This window comes from Stegodyphus dumicola, chromosome 12 (genome assembly GCF_044657685.1).
Source record: "Stegodyphus dumicola isolate Sdum_Otavi_A_Nest chromosome 12, ASM4465768v1".
NCBI classification, from domain to species: Eukaryota; Metazoa; Arthropoda; class Arachnida; order Araneae; family Eresidae; genus Stegodyphus; species Stegodyphus dumicola.
This window is the reverse complement of record NC_140779.1, coordinates 17,164,828-17,184,890: the sequence shown is the minus strand read 5'-3', so window position 1 is coordinate 17,184,890 and position 20,063 is coordinate 17,164,828. Positions and strand designations below refer to the sequence as shown.

The 20,063-nt window shown below is 32.2% G+C and overlaps 2 protein-coding genes across 2 annotated transcripts; one reads left to right on the top strand and one right to left on the bottom strand.

The window, feature by feature from the left end:
* Nucleotides 1-6,300: 6,300 nt before the first annotated feature.
* On the bottom strand, nucleotides 6,301-11,024 carry LOC118180301 (uncharacterized). Its single transcript, XM_035349411.2, has one exon. It carries the CDS (start codon nucleotides 9,246-9,248, stop codon nucleotides 8,028-8,030), a length of 1,221 nt encoding a protein of 406 aa, XP_035205302.2. The 5' UTR covers nucleotides 9,249-11,024; the 3' UTR covers nucleotides 6,301-8,027.
* A 370-nt stretch (nucleotides 11,025-11,394) lies between these two features.
* Nucleotides 11,395-16,893, top strand: LOC146993505 (uncharacterized). Its single transcript, XM_085827500.1, has 2 exons — nucleotides 11,395-11,639; nucleotides 12,413-16,893. Exons 1-2 carry the CDS (start codon nucleotides 11,520-11,522, stop codon nucleotides 12,650-12,652), a joined length of 360 nt encoding a protein of 119 aa, XP_085683626.1. The 5' UTR covers nucleotides 11,395-11,519; the 3' UTR covers nucleotides 12,653-16,893.
* The last annotated feature ends 3,170 nt before the right edge of the window (nucleotides 16,894-20,063 follow it).

Genomic DNA, 20,063 nt, shown 5'->3' with positions numbered 1-20,063 from the left:
AACTGTTGGTCATACAGGTATAATTCCACTGTGCTAATGCTGCAGCCATCCAAATTTTGATAGAGAACACCCCTGAGAATACATCTGAATGTCTCCAATTTCTCGTTCCCTGCCACCAAACCACTCAAGAGGACTTTTGGCTCACTAGTCTTTTAAATGGCCACATATCACACACATACTGTACACTAACAAACATCCATGCCCTCTCTGGAATTTGAACCCAGGCCCAAAGTAGTATACTTTTAATGAAAACATAATTGTAAGGTGGCAGATGAAATTTTGGTAGTTTGAATTTATTTGACATGTCCTATGTTATTAATTTTATGTGTTCAATTGTTATTATTTTCACTTCTATGTGCGGTTTTCATTGTTTCTTATTTGTGCGGAAGAATTCAATGAGTTCATAGTACGACATTAGTAGTGATGCAATAACTGTTTTTCCCCCCTCAGCTTACATAAATACAACTTTACAATGTTTGTAAATAATGCTTTTTTATTCAATTATCTGGATTTAGCATTTAAAGTAACAATTTTCCATTATGTGCCTGCCACCCTTTTTGACACCTGTGAAAGAGAAGCTAAACACATGTTGAGACCTAATGATAACATTATTGGTAGACTGTGTGTGTGAACCAGAATAATTAAATACCCACATACTATTACAATAACACCTATAAGATGTGTGGCAGATGCATAATGGAAAAGTACCAAAATAACTTCAATCAAGAAGAAGAGCTATTAAAAGCTCAACATTGGCTGGGAAATTTGTGTAAAGTATGTAACATTGAGGAAAAATTTGTGAGATTTTGCATAAATAACTAAAATAAACTAAATTGGTATAGTTCAAAAGAAATAACTGAAAAGGCTGGAGGTAAAAATCCTGAGTTCATGACAATTATTTCTGACTTTGATCCTAGTATAAAGTGACCACATTTTCATCGAGAGAAAGCGGGACAAATGGAATGAAATGAGAATTGTAATTTAGTTATGAAAGCAGACCAATAATTCAAAATCCTAGATGCAAGAGATAGCATGGGAGAAAAGAGCGTTACTTCTTAGCTACCCCTTTGTCTTTTCAAACTTGTTATTTTGAACAAGCTATTCTGTTTAACCTATCCTGTTAAAGCTATTCTGAGTTGGCATGGGCGGGTTCGAATCCCACTCGTGGAGTTATTTTTAAAAATCGTGCTATTATGTAAAATGTATTCATTAAATTACTAATATAAAATAATTAAAAAAATAATGGATTTAATTGATACTAAATAGTTAATAATTTAAAAGTTAAAATTAATGACGTACAAAATAATTAATATTAATCAAGTGTTAAATAATTTAAAATAATAAATTAAAAGTGATGTCATGCCAAACAGGTGGTACATCGATGTGTACATGGATAAAGGGAGTGCGCAATGCCATTTTTTTGCAATTCTAGGACTTTTTTTTAAGTGAAAATAGTTCGATGTATACATGGATGCCAAGTTTCTGCAATTCTTTGTCTGGTAAAAGTATATTTATGGGTACCCCTTGGCAAAACTTGGTAAGCCAAAATAACAAGACAAAGAATTGCACAAACTCGGTATCCATGTACACATCGAACTATTTTCACTTAAACAAACATCAGAGATTGCACAAACTAGACTTTGTGCACTCTCTTGAGTTTGTTCATGTACACATCAAACTATTTCACTTCAAAAGTCAAAGGAGCAGCCAACAAAAAATATATAATCTCAATAAACTACATTTTAAATCAAACAATGGAATAACATAAAAAAGGAAATTCATCTTTGCACTACACAAAGGAAATATCCATTTACCTTATTTACGAATTCAAGTAAAACAAAATTCCTTAACAGCATCCAAAAACTTCTCAAAATTATCTAAACTAGAATCTGTATACTGCGTCGCCACATAAATTCACAAAATAAGAGTCAAATTATCCTCTGTAATGACGTTCGACCATATGCATTTCCTTCCTACAAACAAGACACCTAATAACGTCTACTAAGTAAACCTTCATTTCCACAGCAGTCAAGTAATGCTCTTTTGACCTTTCTTTCCAAATTGTACAGAAACTTCAAATTAATCTTACCACAGTCGGCCATTTTACCGTCTAAACCACGAAACAAGCAACACACTTCCTAATCAACATACATACACCACAAGCTCTTACAAATTTACTGCAACCAATTACGTCATAATAGGGTTTCCATAAAATTCAACTACCCAGGCTACCATAAATGAAACAACTTGGAGATAAATGAAACAACTTTGCGATAATACAAGGGGTACCCTTAAGTCAACTCTAACCACCAAATTAAGTATGTCTTTTATTTTTACCCATTCTTTGAGCATGTTACATGCCAACATCCATAACTGAGACATTGTATGAACTTGATATCTGTACCAGCATGTAACATATTATGTAACCTTAGAAATGCAACTCGAAGTTCCAGTTTATCAAGATTTTTGCTTGAAATGCACCTTCACTAAAATAATTCTCTTCTCTTCATTTGAGAAGATAATTCAAATCAATTTTGATCCATTAACTACTCACTATAAATGGAAATGAGAAAAGTATGTTCAGGGACTGGAATCTTAACCAAGATGTTATTACAGTTGTAAAGAAAGGAGGCAAAAGTGGAATACTTTGACATGAGATGCTTGTTTTAAAGCACTGGATGTGATAGAAATGATGCAAAATGTACGTTAATTTTATCTCACAATCTCTGATATTTGTCATAAGATGAGCTTTGCTCGTCATGCGGGCCGTACTGTGTCCTAGATAAACAAATACCTCTGACATATTAATTTATATTTAGAGATGCATTCACAATTCTGTACATAAACACATTTATCTGATAGGTATTCTGTTACAATCAATTAGAGACAATAACCAGTATGACCAATAAATTTTATAATTAAAAACCAAACCATTTATAATTTTATGATTAACTTGCTACTTTAAATATAAAACACATTCTAATACAAGTATTTTATACCTACATCGATTTTATGTATTTGCACTAAGGTAATTTATCTGGCAGACATTGTCCAATAAAGGTAGCTGTTTAGTATTACACTCTCTATCAGTTTAGAACTAATAAAAAGAATGAAATATGTAATTAAGAATGAAATATGTAATTAACTTTAACAATGAGTTATTTCTAATTGTATGGTTAGGTTTATCTTGCAAATAGAATTAAATACTTATACTGTTATAAACAGTGGCGGCTCGTAATAATCACTGTGGAACTGCAGCACCTCATATTTCCACTTATTATTATTTTTAATATTTAATATAGTGTGCCTTTTAGTCTTTAATTCTTTCTTTATACTTTTACAATACATAATCCTTAATCTTAATGTCAGTAGCCATCCCCTACTTTGTGGAAAAGGTACGAAATTCTTTATTTGGGGAGCTGCGCGCTTCACAGTTCCAGCGACATGGTCTTTGGCTGTTCTGCGCATGCGCAGACAGAAATGCAGCACGTGAGCCGAGTAGAGAAAAGAGCACTGTCACTCTTGCAGTGCCGAAATTCTGGCATGTTGTTGGAAACGTGATTTCTTTTTATTCTGCGCGTGTGGTATTCCTCCACAGGGTGGAACTTCACCATACGAACCATAAACAGAGTTGATGAAAATTTTCAACCTTTAAAAAATTGCCTTACTGAAATTCAGTCAACGTCAAATGCAGGAATTTTAAAATATCTAAATAATGATAATTTCAAGTTTTCCTAAGAGCTTTTTTATCAGATGCCTCATGTTGAAATAATATACAACTAAATGCAATCCAGAGAAATTAGTGTGTTTAAAGTTAATGACTATGTAACATATTTCAAAACTGCTATTTTAGATTTAAGAAACTTAAAATACTGTGAGAATTTTTCACTGATGGCAGAAGCTAAGGAAATACGTGACTTTATAACTCTGTATTGATATAATGCACAGATATTCTTCCACTAAACACATAGCAGCTGCTAAATTGTTAAACAAGAAATGCTTTGCTAGTTTTAGGAATGAACATTCTACAGAAGAAATAGTATGACCACTGAAGCATATCCAATGATTCACAAAGAAAAGCTTGAAACCGAACTAAAATTATTCTATTGTGTGTCTGATATCCATGAATACTGCAAATTAATTGAGCTACTGAAATTTATCTTCGAAAATAATCTAGATATGTTCTTAGTGAAATTACAAAATAGATAAAAATTCTCTTGTGGGTTCCCATGACTACATCAGAGGCAGAACGCTGCTTTTCAACATTGGAAAGAATGAAAATTTTTCTAAGAAGCACTAGGAATTTGGAAAAACTAAATGCGCTTGCATTGCTTTCAATAAAGAAAAATTTCCTCAGTTGTCATCCAGAGATCAAGGAGAAAATTTTTGATATTTTCGCGCAAATTAAAACAAGAAGAATGGATTTCATTTTTAAATGAATAGACAAAGATTGAACTGTAACAATTTTGGTTAAAGTAATTGAGAAATTTTTAATTTTTTTCTTGTAAGATTTCATGAAGTTTCAAAATAAATTTTCTTTTTATACATGTTTGTTTCCTTTTAGACAATTGCGCCCACCAGCGGCCGAGCAGTAAAGACGCTGAACATTGGTAGTTCGGTCCGAGGTTCTAATCCCGCGAAAGAGTTGGCTGCATGGGCGTTTTCGTGGTTTTCCCCATGTGTAACGTGCATACGAGCCAGTTTCCCTTATAAAGTCCTGCACGAAGTCATCCCTCCCTTTAGGCAGATAGCCCTCGTGTGCTTTGTCATTAATTAAATAATCCAATCCTTTTAGACAATTTTTAAAGGCTAAATTTTTTTGGAACAGCACCCCCACTAATTTTAGCCACGAGCCGCCACTGGTTATAAAACTTCATACATAAATATAAATTGTATTGTGTTCCTCTGAAGGAGATAAAATGTTCACATCTTTGTTCTACTACATATTTGTAGATGAATAAATCTGCATTGTATGTGTTTGTAAACATACTTATATGCACTATTTTGAGTATTAAACACAGGGCTATTTCTGTAGGAAAAGCTTATCGCATAGTAAAACATATTATTTGCAGTCAATGATGTATGATTATTAAATTTCTGATTACTTATGAAATACAAAAGACAAGATATTTAAACAAATTTTGGTACTTGCATATTAACAAAACCAACTCCGTGCAATTTTTTTTTAATAGCTCAAAAGGTAAAAGTCACTCATTGGCTGGAAGGTGGTGGTTTTCATACATTTTTTTTTAGAAAGATTCCCAAACAAACAATATTTCTTGGAAGTTCGCGAAAAACACATAAAAGAAGGAATATACTTCAGCAAATAAAATTTTAAATTTTAATTATTAAATATTTTTATTTTTTGGTGACCAACCCTGCTACAGCAACCTGCTAGTTTTTGTTTGGATGCCATTTTGTTTTCACGAAGTAAAGACATTTTTTTTTTTTAACTCAACATTTCCAACATTTTTTCTCAACAATCTGCTAGCCGAATTACACTTATGCTAGAACTTTTATGGAAAAGAAGTGCTTAATCATGACGAAGATTAGGTGCGAAATTGGGACAAAGTGCAGAATCGTCCACTGCTTGCCACGTTTTTACAAATTGCACATACACGGTATCATCCATGTACACGCCGACCTATTTTCACTTAAAAAAACATCCCAGAATTGCACAAAAATGGCATTGCGCACACTCTTGACTATATCCATGTATACTGCTAAAATCCTAGCTAGTAACCTTTATCACCTTACCAAAATGTCACCAAACTACCTGTTACCATATTCCAAAGATTAGCCGAATTTTTTCAGATTCTTTCCTATTCTTAAGTTGCATTATAAAAAAAATATATATCCACTATGCTCCCTCAGTGAATTTCAAAAATTTAGGCTTAATGCTGTTCTATGCAAATACTTTCTAAACAAAGCAGGAAATATAAGATAAATATGAGACTTTACTTTGGTACATGCATGTAGTGTTAATGCATATAGAAAGCCAGTGTGTGTGTTCTTGAAAATTTAAAATTATGTTTTCGTCTGGCAATTTAAAAACAAAATGTTTCTCAAAGACACATTTAGTAAATAACTGTTTCTTACATTTATGAAAAAGATATTTTCCAAATGCCTTTTTACATAGTTATGCATATGGGATTTTTCTACAGCATTGACAGATACAAAAATCGATTGAAAGCTTAATGAAGTTGAGAAACTTTTTATGCCTAATCACACAACTAGGGCCATTGATTGCCTGCGTATTTTCTTAAGATTGCCACCGTCAAATTTAAAGAGAAAGCTCAATCAATAATAATTTTTTTTTATTTCATACTCACTAAGTACTTACATAGGAGAAATTGCATAAAAAGTACTTGCATATGAAAAGTACTTACAATGAATTAAAAATATTTAGTCATGTTATTGTCAGAATCCTGCCACCTGCATACTTTTACATGCTGCACCTCCCGCTAGGTATGGCCCTGCACAAAAGTATATTTAAATTTTCTGTTAACATAAAAAGAGCCAAGTTCAATAAAATGCACCTGCAAGCTACAGAACAGATAATAAACAGGTATATATAAGTATAAATGTATCAGACACATGAGCAAAAAAAAAAGTATATACATACATGAAAGCAATAACCTTAGCACAATTTTTTGATTTTTTATAGATGAAAAGTTAAATGTTACTTATCAGGTGCAAGTTGGTGGTTTTCAACCTAATTTCAGAAAGATTCCCAAACTGTCAATATTTATTATAAATTGGTAAAATTATCAATACATCAAAAGAAGATATACTTGAGAATAGAAATTTAAATTACAAAATAAGGATTACATGACGAATTAAAAAAACTAAAACACTTTTTTTTTTTTTTTTAAATCTTTCTGTTGTTATTTTGCACATTTTTCCTTCCAAAATACACACCTGTTTTTGCCAAAACAAATGGAGAATTTGGTTCATGCAGCACTCAGCTAATGAAAAAAAGCATTTCTTTATTGTTCTTTTTATATAATTTTCATTAAAATTCTGTGTTTTTGCAGAAATTTTATTGCAGAATTGTGGAAAAATTTTCTTGCATATTCTGCAAGGCCATATTTTAAAACTAAGGTAAAAAATATCACAACTTGTTTATAATTGAAGGATTATTATAAGCATGATTGCTAGAAGAATGTCTATGCACAATGTTGCCAGAGTTTGACATATACTGAAAATATGGCAACTTGTATTAAAAGATGCTGCATTAACCCATAAATACCACCCCACCCCACCCCCCAAAAAAAACTTACTTCCTCAAGAAATTTTGATTTCTTTCAAAAACACTACAAGCTGCATAGTGGCATCAAAGAAAGCAGTTCAAAGTCAATGTTTTAAACATTCAATACTGAACACATAAGCTTGCAAAAATCTCAATGCTAAGCATTCTCAACATTAAAAATGCTAATGAGGAGGAGAGAAATACTTAAATCCTTCAGCACTAAAGATACGACAAAAGAATATATTTCATATTTTGTAGTTTTTCAGATAAATGTAATGAAAAGTGGATAACATTGCAAAATGTGAATGGAATTTCCATTCAAATTAAAATGTTCAGCAATTCAAGCTTTCAAACAATTCATGACATTACAAGAACAGAAGGAATGAGCCATCACTAACATTTTCTTATTCAGAAAATTATAATCAGTGTATAACTTTTGATTGTTCGAATATGCCGTTTTAAACTTTCATTATTCATTAAATACTCCGGATAAGAAAATGCTGCTTTAAATCAGCAGCAGTTTAAAATGACTTGTGACTTATCTTGCAATCATCACGTTTTTCTCTTGCGGAAAGAAATAAATGATTTATTAAGAATTTAAATGAAATGACAATTTGAACACATCACATACAAAGACATTTCTATATAGCATGGACAAGTCTATACTGCACACATAACCAAAGGTACTTATTAATCTAACTTTTCCACAAAAAACATTAGCCTTCTTATTATGTGTAGACACGAGTCTCAATTTTTCTGTGGCCCAAATGATTTGTTACACATTTACCTTATGGAGTTCCTCTTTGGTGTGAATACGTATATGTTTTTTAAAATTAGATTTTTCAGCAAATGACTTACTACATATCTCACACACATGGGGTTTCTCTCCTGTGTGAAGAAGCATATGCTTGTTTAAACTACATTTTTGAACAAATGACTTGTTACATACTTCGCACACATGAGGTCTCTCTCCTGTATGGAGGCGCATATGCTTGCTTAAATCTCCTTTTTGAGTAAAGGACTTCTTACATATCTCACACACATGAGGTTTCTCTCCTCTGTGAAGTAACATATGGTTGTTTAAATGACCTTTTTGAACAAATGAGTTGTCACATACCCGACACACATGAGGTTTCTCTCCTGTGTGAAGATGCATATGGCTGTTTAAAGTAGATTTAAGAGAAAATGACTTGTTACATACCTCACATACATGAGGTTTCTCTCCAGTGTGAATAAGCATATGTCTTGTTAATTCACCTTTTTGAGCAAATGACTTGTTACATATCTCACATACATGAGGTTTCTCTCCTCTGTGAAGTAACATATGGTTGTTTAAATGAGCTTTTTGAACAAATGAGTTGTCACATACCCGACACACATGAGGTTTCTCTCCTGTGTGAAGAAGCATATGGCTGTTTAAAGTAGATTTATGAGAAAATGATTTGTTACATACCTCACATACATGAGGTTTCTCTCCAGTGTGAATAAGCATATGTCTTGTTAATTCACCTTTTTGAGCAAATGACTTGTTACATATCTCACATACATGAGGTTTCTCTCCTCTGTGAAGTAACATATGGTTGTTTAAATGACCTTTTTGAACAAATGAGTTGTCACATACCCGACACACATGAGGTTTCTCTCCTGTGTGAAGACGCATATGGCTGTTTAAAGTAGATTTATGAGAAAATGACTTGTTACATACCTCACATACATGAGGTTTCTCTCCAGTGTGAATAAGCATATGTCTTGTTAATTCACCTTTTTGAGCAAACGACTTGTTACATACCTCACACACATGAGGTGTCTTTCCTGTGTGAAGAAGCATATGGTTGTTTAAACTACATTTATGAACAAATGACTTGATACATATCTCGCACACATGAGGTCTCTCTCCCGTGTGGAAGGGCATATGCTTCTTTAAATTTCCTTTTAGAGTAAAGGCCTTCTTACATATCTCACACACATGACATTTCTCTTCTCTGTGAATAAGCATATGGTTGTTTAAATGACTTTTGAAAGCAAATGCATTATTACATACCTCACAAACATGAGGTTTTTTCTCTTGTGTGAATAAATATATGCTTCTTTAACATATATCTTTAAGAAAATGATATGTTACATACCTCGCACACATGAGGTCTCTCTCCTGTGTGGAAGGGCATATGCTTCTTTAAATTTCCTTTTAGAGTAAAAGACTTCTTACATATCTCACACACATGAGGTTTCTCTTCTCTGTGAATAAGCATATGGTTGTTTAAATGACTTTTAAAAGCAAATGTATTATTACATACCTCACACACATGAGGTTTCTCTCCTGTGTGAATAAGTAGTATATGCTTCTTTAAATTACTCTTTAGAGTAAATGACTTGTTACATATGTTACACACATGAGGTCTCTCTCCTGTGTGAATAAGTATATGCTTCTTTAAATTAGATCTTTCAGCAAATGACAAATGACTTGTTACATATGTCACACACATGAGGTCTCTCTCCTGTGTGAAGGAACATATGCTTGTTTAAATCTCCTTTTCGAGTAAATGACTTCTTACATATCTCACACACATGGCGTTTCTCTCCTCTGTGAAGAAGCTTATTTAAATGAATTACTTTGTTATTTAAATGAATTTTTTGAGTAAATGACTTGTTACATACCTCACACACATAAGGTTTCTTTCCTGTGTGAATAAGTATATATTTGTTTAAACGAGCTTTTCAAGTAAATAACTTATTACATATCATTATATCAGGTTTCTTTCCCACATGTCTAAGCATATTCATGATTAAGGTGCTCTTTCTTCGAAATGAATACTTACATACCTTACACACACATTTTTTTCTCCTATACGTACATGCAGATTCTTGTCTAAAGAACCATCCTGTCTAAATGACTTCACATATGAGCTTTCTTTACATATATACATCATATATGAGGTTTCTTTCCTGTTTCGATATGTATATGATAGTTTATGTAGCGCTTTAGTCTAAATGACTTGTTACACACTGCATAAACGACGTTTCTCTTCTGTGCAAGTAAGCATGTGAACTTCATTCAGAGTTATCTGCAAATGATTAATTACAAACCTCACATTATAATTATATTTTATCCTGCATTAAGAAGAAAATGCAGATCTTATTGAGGCTTCGGTGTAAATGACTTTTACCAACCTCATGTACGTGAGGTTTTTCTGTTGGGTGAGTAGGCATAAGCTCATTTAAGAAGTTTCATTTTCCACATGAAAATTTCCAATACAAAATGTACATAAATATATTCGAAAAATGACAGGAACACTTTGGAAACATAATCGAGAATTCATCACTAATTCATGGCATCCTGGGAGATGTTAGACCTTTCGACTGAACCTGGGATGTTTAGATTAAGCAAAGTAGTTGGTGCATGCACATATAATATAAAACACTAATACAAATTTAAATAGTAGACACATCTGATGCGACATGCACATTGCATTATTGTCAGGAAAAATAAGCTTGTTTATTTCGAACTAATATGATTTCTCTCACCTTAGCTCTCATAATGCTTAGTTTGTTCATTCATTGCTCCAAATCACATATAAAAGAGATGAAAGCATTTTAAAACTACAACAATGCCAGGAAACACCCAAAGCCTAAAGAGAAGGAATATGTGCCGTTGCGAAATTTTCCGCGTACAAACATCCACCACTCAATTATTTGTTATCAGACAGTTTAAGGAGGTGAGAATGAGACAGACAAAGTAGATAGATGTCTTGTTTTGCACCCGCTAAGTCTTTTTGCACCGATGGGCGAAATATCAATCTTAGGTGTGAAGGAAAGGCAGATAGAAAACGGGTTCAGAGGAGAGAAAAAAGGAAGTTAATTCTGTGCATGCGGAAAACTTTTCTCACTTTATACCCAATATTTTCAAGCTCTTCACAAATTTTATCTACAGGACAGTCGATTGGGATCCTCTAGACGCAACCGTAAGACCTTAAACGGTCTTTGCAATTTAGTCCAACTTCTTATCGCGTCTATCTTCATTATTATATTTCAGAACATTCAAGGAGACTCTTCGGGTTAAAAGACTTCGATTTATCGTGTATGGGTTTTTTTATCCAAGGACACGGAGTATAAACAAGGAGGGGAAACTGGTATTACAACTTTTCCCAAAAATGGTCCACTTTTGTCGCATTATTTATAGAGGGCGCTGCAATCGTTAGCTGTTCTACTTTTCGTAGGATTTGCCATAGGCAGCAATACAGAAAATATTGATTTGATATCAATTTCCATTATGAGTAATTCTTGTAATGCAACCTGCTTCGTCCCCGGATGCAACAGTGGTTATACATCTGTTAGGCAAAAGAATAAAAGCTTGAGAATCAAGAACCGAAGTATATTTAGAGCTCCAAAGGTGAGCAACATTTATATCATGCCTGATCACAGTCAGACGAATTTATATAACTTTACAGAACGTCTGGATTGCTAGTAAATAAGAGGGTATTTAAAAAGTAATAGACTGGAAAATAGTTAAATATTTCACAGAACTTTAAATTGGAAATTAGTTAAATATTTCACATAACTTATGTGCATTTGCATTTCGTGCATGAAAGCAGGCAATCCTGAGATTTTAAAGTTAAATAAATTTCTGTAATTATGCAAGAATGATGGAATATTTGCCTCTTTATTTCATTTACAGAAAAGAAGATTAACTCATTTCCCCTTCTTTTCCGTTTGAAGTAGGTTTTTATAATGAACACTGTGCTGCTTAAAATTAACTTCACTTGCATGGTTGAGTGAAAACATAACAGCTGATAAGTGTAATGAAAAATTGATTTTCCATGAGATAAATTCAGCATATTAAATAAGTTATGAATATTATAAAATCATGCCACCTAATCACATAATTGAATGGCTGTTAAAAATTAAGATTTAAATCTTGATACACTGCACAGTGAGAACCATTATGCACAAGGATTTTAAATTTGAATGTGTAAAACTATTCAAGCGTTAGTGCTGCAATTAAATTTTAATTTGCCATTACTATTTTCAAATTAAATTTTAATCATTAAATATTAAATTTGCATCAAAGTCACGTTAAAAAAATTGCATACAACAAGAGTATTTTAATTTTGTATGTAACTGAATTCTGATATTTATACATACTTGCTGAAATATATTTTACAGGATCCTGTGCTGCTAGACAAATGGAGACATGCAATTCCTCGGGCCGACCGAATACTTTCAGAGAAGGATGTTGTATGCGAGCATCATTTCGCAGAAAGTGATATAAAACAATTTTACAAGACGAAATTGTTCGATGGGACAATATTCAAGTTGGAAATGGGCCGCCCTAGACTCCAAGAAGGAGCAATACCCTCAATCTTTCCAAATCTGCCTTCATATTTATCCAAACCGTCACGTTAAAGAAAAGCACCTGCTGCAAGAAATGTGCCTGTGAAAAGTGTGAATGTGTGTTCTGAGAGACATAACATGAAATTACGTCTCAATGGAAATGGATTAGGCATATTTCATTGTCATTGGTTTCATGCCTTAGGAAAGGAACCAACAACTGTCTGGTTAAGAAGCACATGGCAGAGGAACCAATTATTATGACTGACAAATGGCAGGCATATTCCATAGGCAGGCATGGGTATTATGTGCATAAGATTGTTAATTATCTCGCAAATTTAGTTAAGTTGCAACTGATGCACTTAGTCTATAAAATTCTGCTGCCTCTGAAATTATGAGTACAATATTGTGGTCTTGAAAAGTAGAATTAGCTAATCACCTACAGAATACCTGTTTCGACATGAAGTTAAGTGTAATGGCCAAGATCCATTGATTAAATCGCTATTAAAAATTTTCTCCTCGTAGGGTAATATGCATCTGTCAAATTCCTCGTAGGGTAATATGCACTGTGATCCAATAAAATATTGATCTTGCATTTCTAGTTCATTGGTCAGTGTGTGTAATACCTTGTAAGCAATGATATTAATTGTATATTATTTTATAGATAATATTTCTTGCTTCCTCATTATTTTGATTTAATAATGGTATTTTGTTCCTATGTCTAAATAATTGGGTGCTAACTGGTCCAATTTTAATTTTTCAGCCAGTGTATATTGTTTGTCTTGCTGTTCTGTTTGTTTTTATCCAATCATGAAGTGTTAATATGTACTAAAGATGCAATAGCTGATTTTAATAATTTTTATGTACCTTTAATTAATATGGCTAATGTTATGCAAATGCTAATTGTTATACTATATCATTAGATTGCAATGCTTGTTTGAAACACAAATTCACTTTAGATCCAGGTGAATCAGCAATCTTGCTCAGCAAATTTCTGATCCATGTACTTCAGAAATTACCAACATTTTGAAAAATCCTGCCTTGCTTAATTCAGCAAATGTACATAATTTCTTCATAAATGATTCAATAAGCTTCATATGTTTGTTTTGAATAAATGAAATAATGCTGGGTAAAAGTTTACAATTGGGTGCCCCTTGTTTATTGGTGATTCTTTTTTGACGCCAAGATCGGCGCCAGTAAGGCGCAATTTCAAGATGGCCGCTACACAAAATCAAAATAAGAAGTCAAAAAATTGCACAAGATCTGTGTCCATGTTTTACTTAAAAATCCCATCTGTTTTTACTTAAAAAGACATCCTAGAATTGCACAACCTAGGCAAGGTGCACTACTTTAAATATGTCCATGTACACATCAATCTATTTTCATTTAAATAAAATCGGGAAGCTAAAACAAAGTTAAAACTATCGTGGTAACCAGAAGAGAGGTTTCATCGCCAAACTTAAAAAAAAAAAAATGTCGCCTATCGAAGGGGCACCCAATTCTACACTAGAGCCTAATGCTGAATTAGTTGTTGTCCTACTAGTACTGAAATCCTGTGAAAATGAGAAATGTCTCATATATCCCATCTTGGAGTTCAGAAAACGTACGAAATCTTATTGAAAGATTCTTTTAGAAGGGTATGTATAATGACACAAAGAATTTTGTTCTCCCGTATCATTTACGTAACAAATACAAATCTTTCACTCCTAAACAGGCTCCATTTAAAGCTATCAGAATACCTAAATATCCAAATGACTTTTTTCTGTGTATATTGGTTGTCCTGTACGAAATTGTGGACATGATCTCATTATTCTAGATAATTTTTCTAAACATCTTTTGTGTTTTAAAAAATCTCACTGGTAAAACTATTACAGCACATTTATTACAATATATGTACCTGGAAGACCAGAAATGATCTTGATTTAGACATAATATCCTTCACTGGTGTTTGAATCGATTACCAAATGCTTGGATATTAAATTATCTCACTGTATTCCTCAGAGACCTGAGTATAATGAACAAAATGAACATGTTAATACCTGCATCAAGAGCTCTTTGCTTATACTTCATGAAAAAGGTATTCCATTTGAAAATGCATTGCTTATCCATAAAAATATTTATAATGGTACTGTTCATCCTTCAACTGGTTATTCTTCTAATATTCTGCATTTTCGAAGAAAATTATCATTACCTTTTAATATGTTTAATCCTGATCCAAGGCCATTCAGGTGGAAAAATCACATTATTTGTGTGATCTTTTAACACAATTAAAACTAAGTTATGAGCATGCCTATGAGATGCTGGAATAAAGCAAATAGAACTGAATACTTGAAAAATGCCATATTAAGATCATTCAATGTTAATGATATAGTGTATGTGAAATCTAAGGTTACATTCCAGCATAGGTTTTCGAAAACTTTTTCTTCTAAAGTAAATGATGTAAATTATGTTATTTGTTCACTTGACAATGATTTTTTCTCAGCCATTTATAGAATTCACATCAGTTGCCTTTGTTTGACTCCTAAAAGATTCTCCCACACTTCAGTACACTTAATTCTTTTTTTTTTTCCACTTATTTCTTGTACTATCATAGAACATTATTACAAGTTATGCAATATGTTAAATTGTTCGAAATTTAATTTTATGTGTCTTTTGTTGATTTCTTGATTGTGTGAGCATAATCATTAGAGTTTAAGGCTTGATCACCCTTAAATATCATTTCGAGATTCAACGACATTGTGCCTAATATATAAGTGCATAAGTGTTTGATTTCAAAATTTCCTGGTATGATGTGATTATAATGGTTTGTATTGTTTTTTCATCCTGTATGTGATTTATGTAATTAAGTGTAACTGGGGATGTATAAAAATTGCATTTTGCTTTATCATAAAAATACTTCATTTACAATTCTGTACTGTGTACTTGCAATATGGTATATTCGAAAATTTTATGTACCATATTTATATCATGTACTTATATGTATTTTGCATAAAAAGTTGCTTGTATTGAATTATGGAATATTTAAATAAGTGGTTCTATGTTTTAATGTTAAAAATTTTGTTTTTGTGTAGATGGCATGGTTTTGGTGATACCTAAATGAAAAATTCTTTTTATTTAAAATGTAATCTATGTAATATGTATTTCAGACTGTTAGCTCCATAGCGATTGTCATGATTTTATATGAGGCTGGCACCATGATACAGGAATTTTTATTATGCACATAATTAATTTTTCCTCCTTCCCTCAAAAAGGGGTGAATATCTGATGAGGTCACATTAAATTTATGTCCTTGGAATTATTACAGCCATCTAGAACCAGATAAGGGATTTCATCTGCCGACAATATTTTTGCCAACAGGTTTGTTATAACATGACCAAGCTATGTCATCAGACAACTAATTTCAGTTCAGTTTGTCTGCAAAGTGAAAGAAATATTACGATTGGTTGTTCTCGCGGTGGAATATTTTCATTTTGTTTCTTATCTTCTGCATTGTCTGTACTTTTAATTTTATCAAGAATTCCTTTTTTTTATTTCGCTATTCTAAATTATGATATGAGTGCCCTTTCTAAATTCATTCTGGTCCTTAATGTATTGATGCAAAATTTAATTAAAAAGTCCTTCTTAAGTGTTTTTACCTCTTTTCTCATGGGAAGACTTTATTCGTTTAAAGCTTTTTGTTTTGGCTTTCCAAGTTTTTATCCTATTAGCTGAACCCCTCTTTTGATGACGATAAATTTTTAATCTTTGATGATGTGGAGATAAAGGCTTCGTGCTAAGTGCTCCATAAATTAAAATTTCTTGATCCTTGATATTTTCATTGGTTGAAATGTGTAACTGTGCTAGCTTATAAATAGTGGGAATTAGTGAATCTCTTAGTCTATTCATTGTTTTTTCGCTTCCCTCTGGATTTCTGCTGTGTGTACTCTTCTTGTTTCAAAATATGTCGTAGTTGGCTTTTTCGTGGTTGGCATTTCTTCGCCCTCTTTTGCAGTTAGTGGAATAAGCCTTACTACATTATGGTATTAGTACTGTAGATGTTTTGTGTACCAAAAAAAAAGTGATAACAGCTGCCATTATTTTCTGAATTTGAGAGACAGCCCTTATACTTTTCTTTCTGGAGTATGTTTGGCTTTTTGTCTACCCTTACCATATGAGAAATATTGAATGTTGTTAACGAAGGCTGTGAAACTACACTCAGTGCAGAGAAATACAATTTTTTTACGTGCCAGGAGGGATTCTACTGTGGCGGATTTCATGCAATCAATATGGAGCAAAGTCTGACGAGAATCGATAAATAAACGATCTTTGAAAATGTATCCAGGACTTTTTTTTTCCTTTTACACAGCTCATTGGACAGCTCACCATGACATGGCAAATACCATGATCCTACCTTGTGTAAGCCACTGTACTACTGAAGTATTCTCTTAACACTACACACACTTCCTATAGCTCACCCTTGTGTGTAACAATAGAAAACAATACTGCTAAGATTGTTTCGGGATTATTTATATAATTACTGTTACATTTTTATTAAATTTTTGTTATTTAATTGAACTTGTTTCTTTCATTGCGAGTCTTTAATCGTTGAAAAAGAGATATTAAATTGAGAATAAAAAAGTAAATAATTACTGCAAGAGAAAACAGACTTTAGTTTTATATAGTTAATGATGTTCTTTAAATACTGCAGCAAGCATACATTAGGTATTCTGATATTAAACTGGTAGTTTTGCAACAAATGTAATTAGACTCTATTAGTAAATGATCAGTTCAACAAATGAAAATAAAAAATAGGGGATCTTTTCCAGTAAAACATAACACATGGAATTTTTTTTTTTTTTTTCTTTCAAAAAAGCTACATGTACCAATTTGAAACTTAACAGCGAGAAAATATCATATCATTATAACTGTGATAAAATTTTTCTGAACATAAGAAATTCATCTTTTAGGCTATTGAATGGGATGGAATTTTCCTCCTTTGGAAAGAAAAGTGGACATGTACTTTTAAAATAAAAAAGATCTGCATTATATTTTTAGTTAAAATACTGCATTTATTGGTTAGAAGTTAGTTCAAGCAGGACAAAATTAAAGATAGATTGAATTAGTCAATATTTTTTACTCTTTATATTTAATTATGAATAATATAGTTCAGCATAACCAACTGAATTCAAATCCGAATTCTATTTTAAAATCTTTTAAAATCAATTTGAAACATACTTCTCAAATAACAAAGATATGGAAATTTTTAACAGAAAACGATAAAAATATCAAAATCAAAACTGACATAAAAAATTAACTGAGTCATAAAAAAGAATAACTTATTATGATAGTACAGAAAATTTACTGACTGAAGCAAAAAATTCTATAAGCTTCATTAAAATTTCGCCACAGATTATATCAAGCTGTGTATCTAAGCATTTTACAAAATGAGAGACGCGAAGAAACTATTCTAATTAAATTTAACATATATACAGCAAGTATTATTATTAGTAATATGATTATTTTTCTGAGGGGGAGGGACTGAAAAATAATCATCAAATTAATCATTCATAAAAAGTACTACAAGCCTTATAGCATGAAAGCTGTAAATTAATTTTATAATTTGAGGAATAAAATACAATCATTAGTGAGCAGAATATTATAACGTTGATAATAACGCAATCCATGACATTAAAAACATAAACATTTTTCATTCGGTAGTAAGCTTCGCCGCCTGGCTACTCAATAAATGTTTACATTTGGAACTACTAAGATGGAACAACAGCGCCATCTAGTGAACGCGACATTTTAGGACCGTTTTTCTACTAGGCAGTTTCACCTTCTTCATTATACTCCGTGTCCAAGGAGGTTAGAATATTCTAACCTCCTTGTTTTTATCCAAAACGGTGTTGTAGATAGCAAATATAACAATGCCAGGAAACACCCAAAGCCTAAAGAGAAGGAATATGTGCCGTTGCGAAATTTTCCGTGTACAAACATCCACCACTCATTTCTGCGCAATTATTTGTCATCAGACAGATCAAGGAGGTTAGAATGAGGGGACACGTTATTAACCGGACCTCTTCTCGCTCCTCCTACTAAATGGCCCCCTCTCATTGGTTATAATGAATGTCAATCACGCATGACGTTCAGGTGAAGAGTTTTGGCTCCGGGTTACTAGAAGAACTTTATGTTTGTCATAGTAATGAACAGGGATAAATAGAAGGGCTAGCTCATTTCTTTGTTCGACTCCTCGCCGACGCGAGCCTAATGGGGGGGACGTAACAGGCAATAATCTGACGTCACTGTGATGCCACCTGTCCTGATTTCCCGCGGTTAAAACAGTAGTTTCATTGAGCTGCGAGACGATTTTCTAGAGGTTACATATCCCAAATTAATTTTAATAATATATATATCTGTTTTCTAATAATGTATATATTTAAAATAATTTATATATATGTAATTTTAGTCAGTTTTTATTTTAAATTCTTTATTGTAAAATATCGTTTACATAATATGGCTTTTTGCGCTGCAGTAACATGCCGTAGCACTTACAGAAGTATGAAAGGATGAGATATTTTATTTCATGGGACCAAAGGATCCAAATGAGAGTTTGCTTTTGACGAAAGAATGGATACACAAATGTCAAAGAGAAGATTCTATTAATGTGAAGAGCGGAAAAATCTGCAGCGAACATTTTCTATGCAGTGTTTATGAAGATGATATGAAAAATCGCTTGTTTGGATAGCCACAAAAAAAAGTGTTGAAATGGAATGCTGTGCCGAAAGTAAATTATAATGACAATAATAAATCGAAATTGATGATGACAGTAATAAATCAAATTTTAATGATTTTGAAATAAAACTCACAAATGAAAATGTAGATCATCCTGAATGTTTAAGGATAAACAAGAATGCATTGATAATTTGAAGAACAAAATAATATCCTTAGAAAATTGTATTAAATTGTATTAAAGTATTGAAAAATAGAGAAAAGAAAAATTTTAGAATGTTTGTTCAGCGACAAAGAAGGTGGACGACATCTAGACAGAAATTGGTATCAGAAATTAAAATCTCAAATAGCGAAATTTGGGGGAGGGGGAGAACAAATCGGAGAATTTGGGAAAATGTCTGAAGCCTATTTTTATAAAGACGCAGATTAATGCATTACTGAAAAAGAAGAAAAAAATCAGGTGGACTAGTGAAAATATTTCACGTTGCATTGTCATAAGAGCTCTGTCATCTTAAAGCTATGATTTTCGGAAAGAAAAAAAATTAAGAAAAAAATTGGAATATCTTTACCAGTATTATCAAATTAAAGAAATGGTGTTTATTTTAATTTTTAGTGTTTTCTAAATTTTAGTGTAGTCCAAGAATTCAAAGTAATGTTCTTACTCTAAAGAAGGAAAAAGGCGAATAGTTGTATTCTGTAGAAAAAATATGCGTTCTCAGTTTCGACGAAATGCATATAGATTGAAAACTCTGTTATGACTCTAAACTGGACTAAGTTG

Excerpts from the sequence above, each read along its gene's own strand:
- LOC118180301 (XM_035349411.2), bottom strand. The coding sequence starts at position 9,248 with ATGCTTATTCACAGAGAAGAGAAATGTCATGTGTGTGAGATATGTAAG.
- LOC146993505 (XM_085827500.1), top strand. The coding sequence starts at position 11,520 with ATGAGTAATTCTTGTAATGCAACCTGCTTCGTCCCCGGATGCAACAGT. Across the intron at positions 11,640-12,412 it reads GTATATTTAGAGCTCCAAAG|GATCCTGTGCTGCTAGACAA; the intron begins GTGAGCAACATT and ends TATATTTTACAG.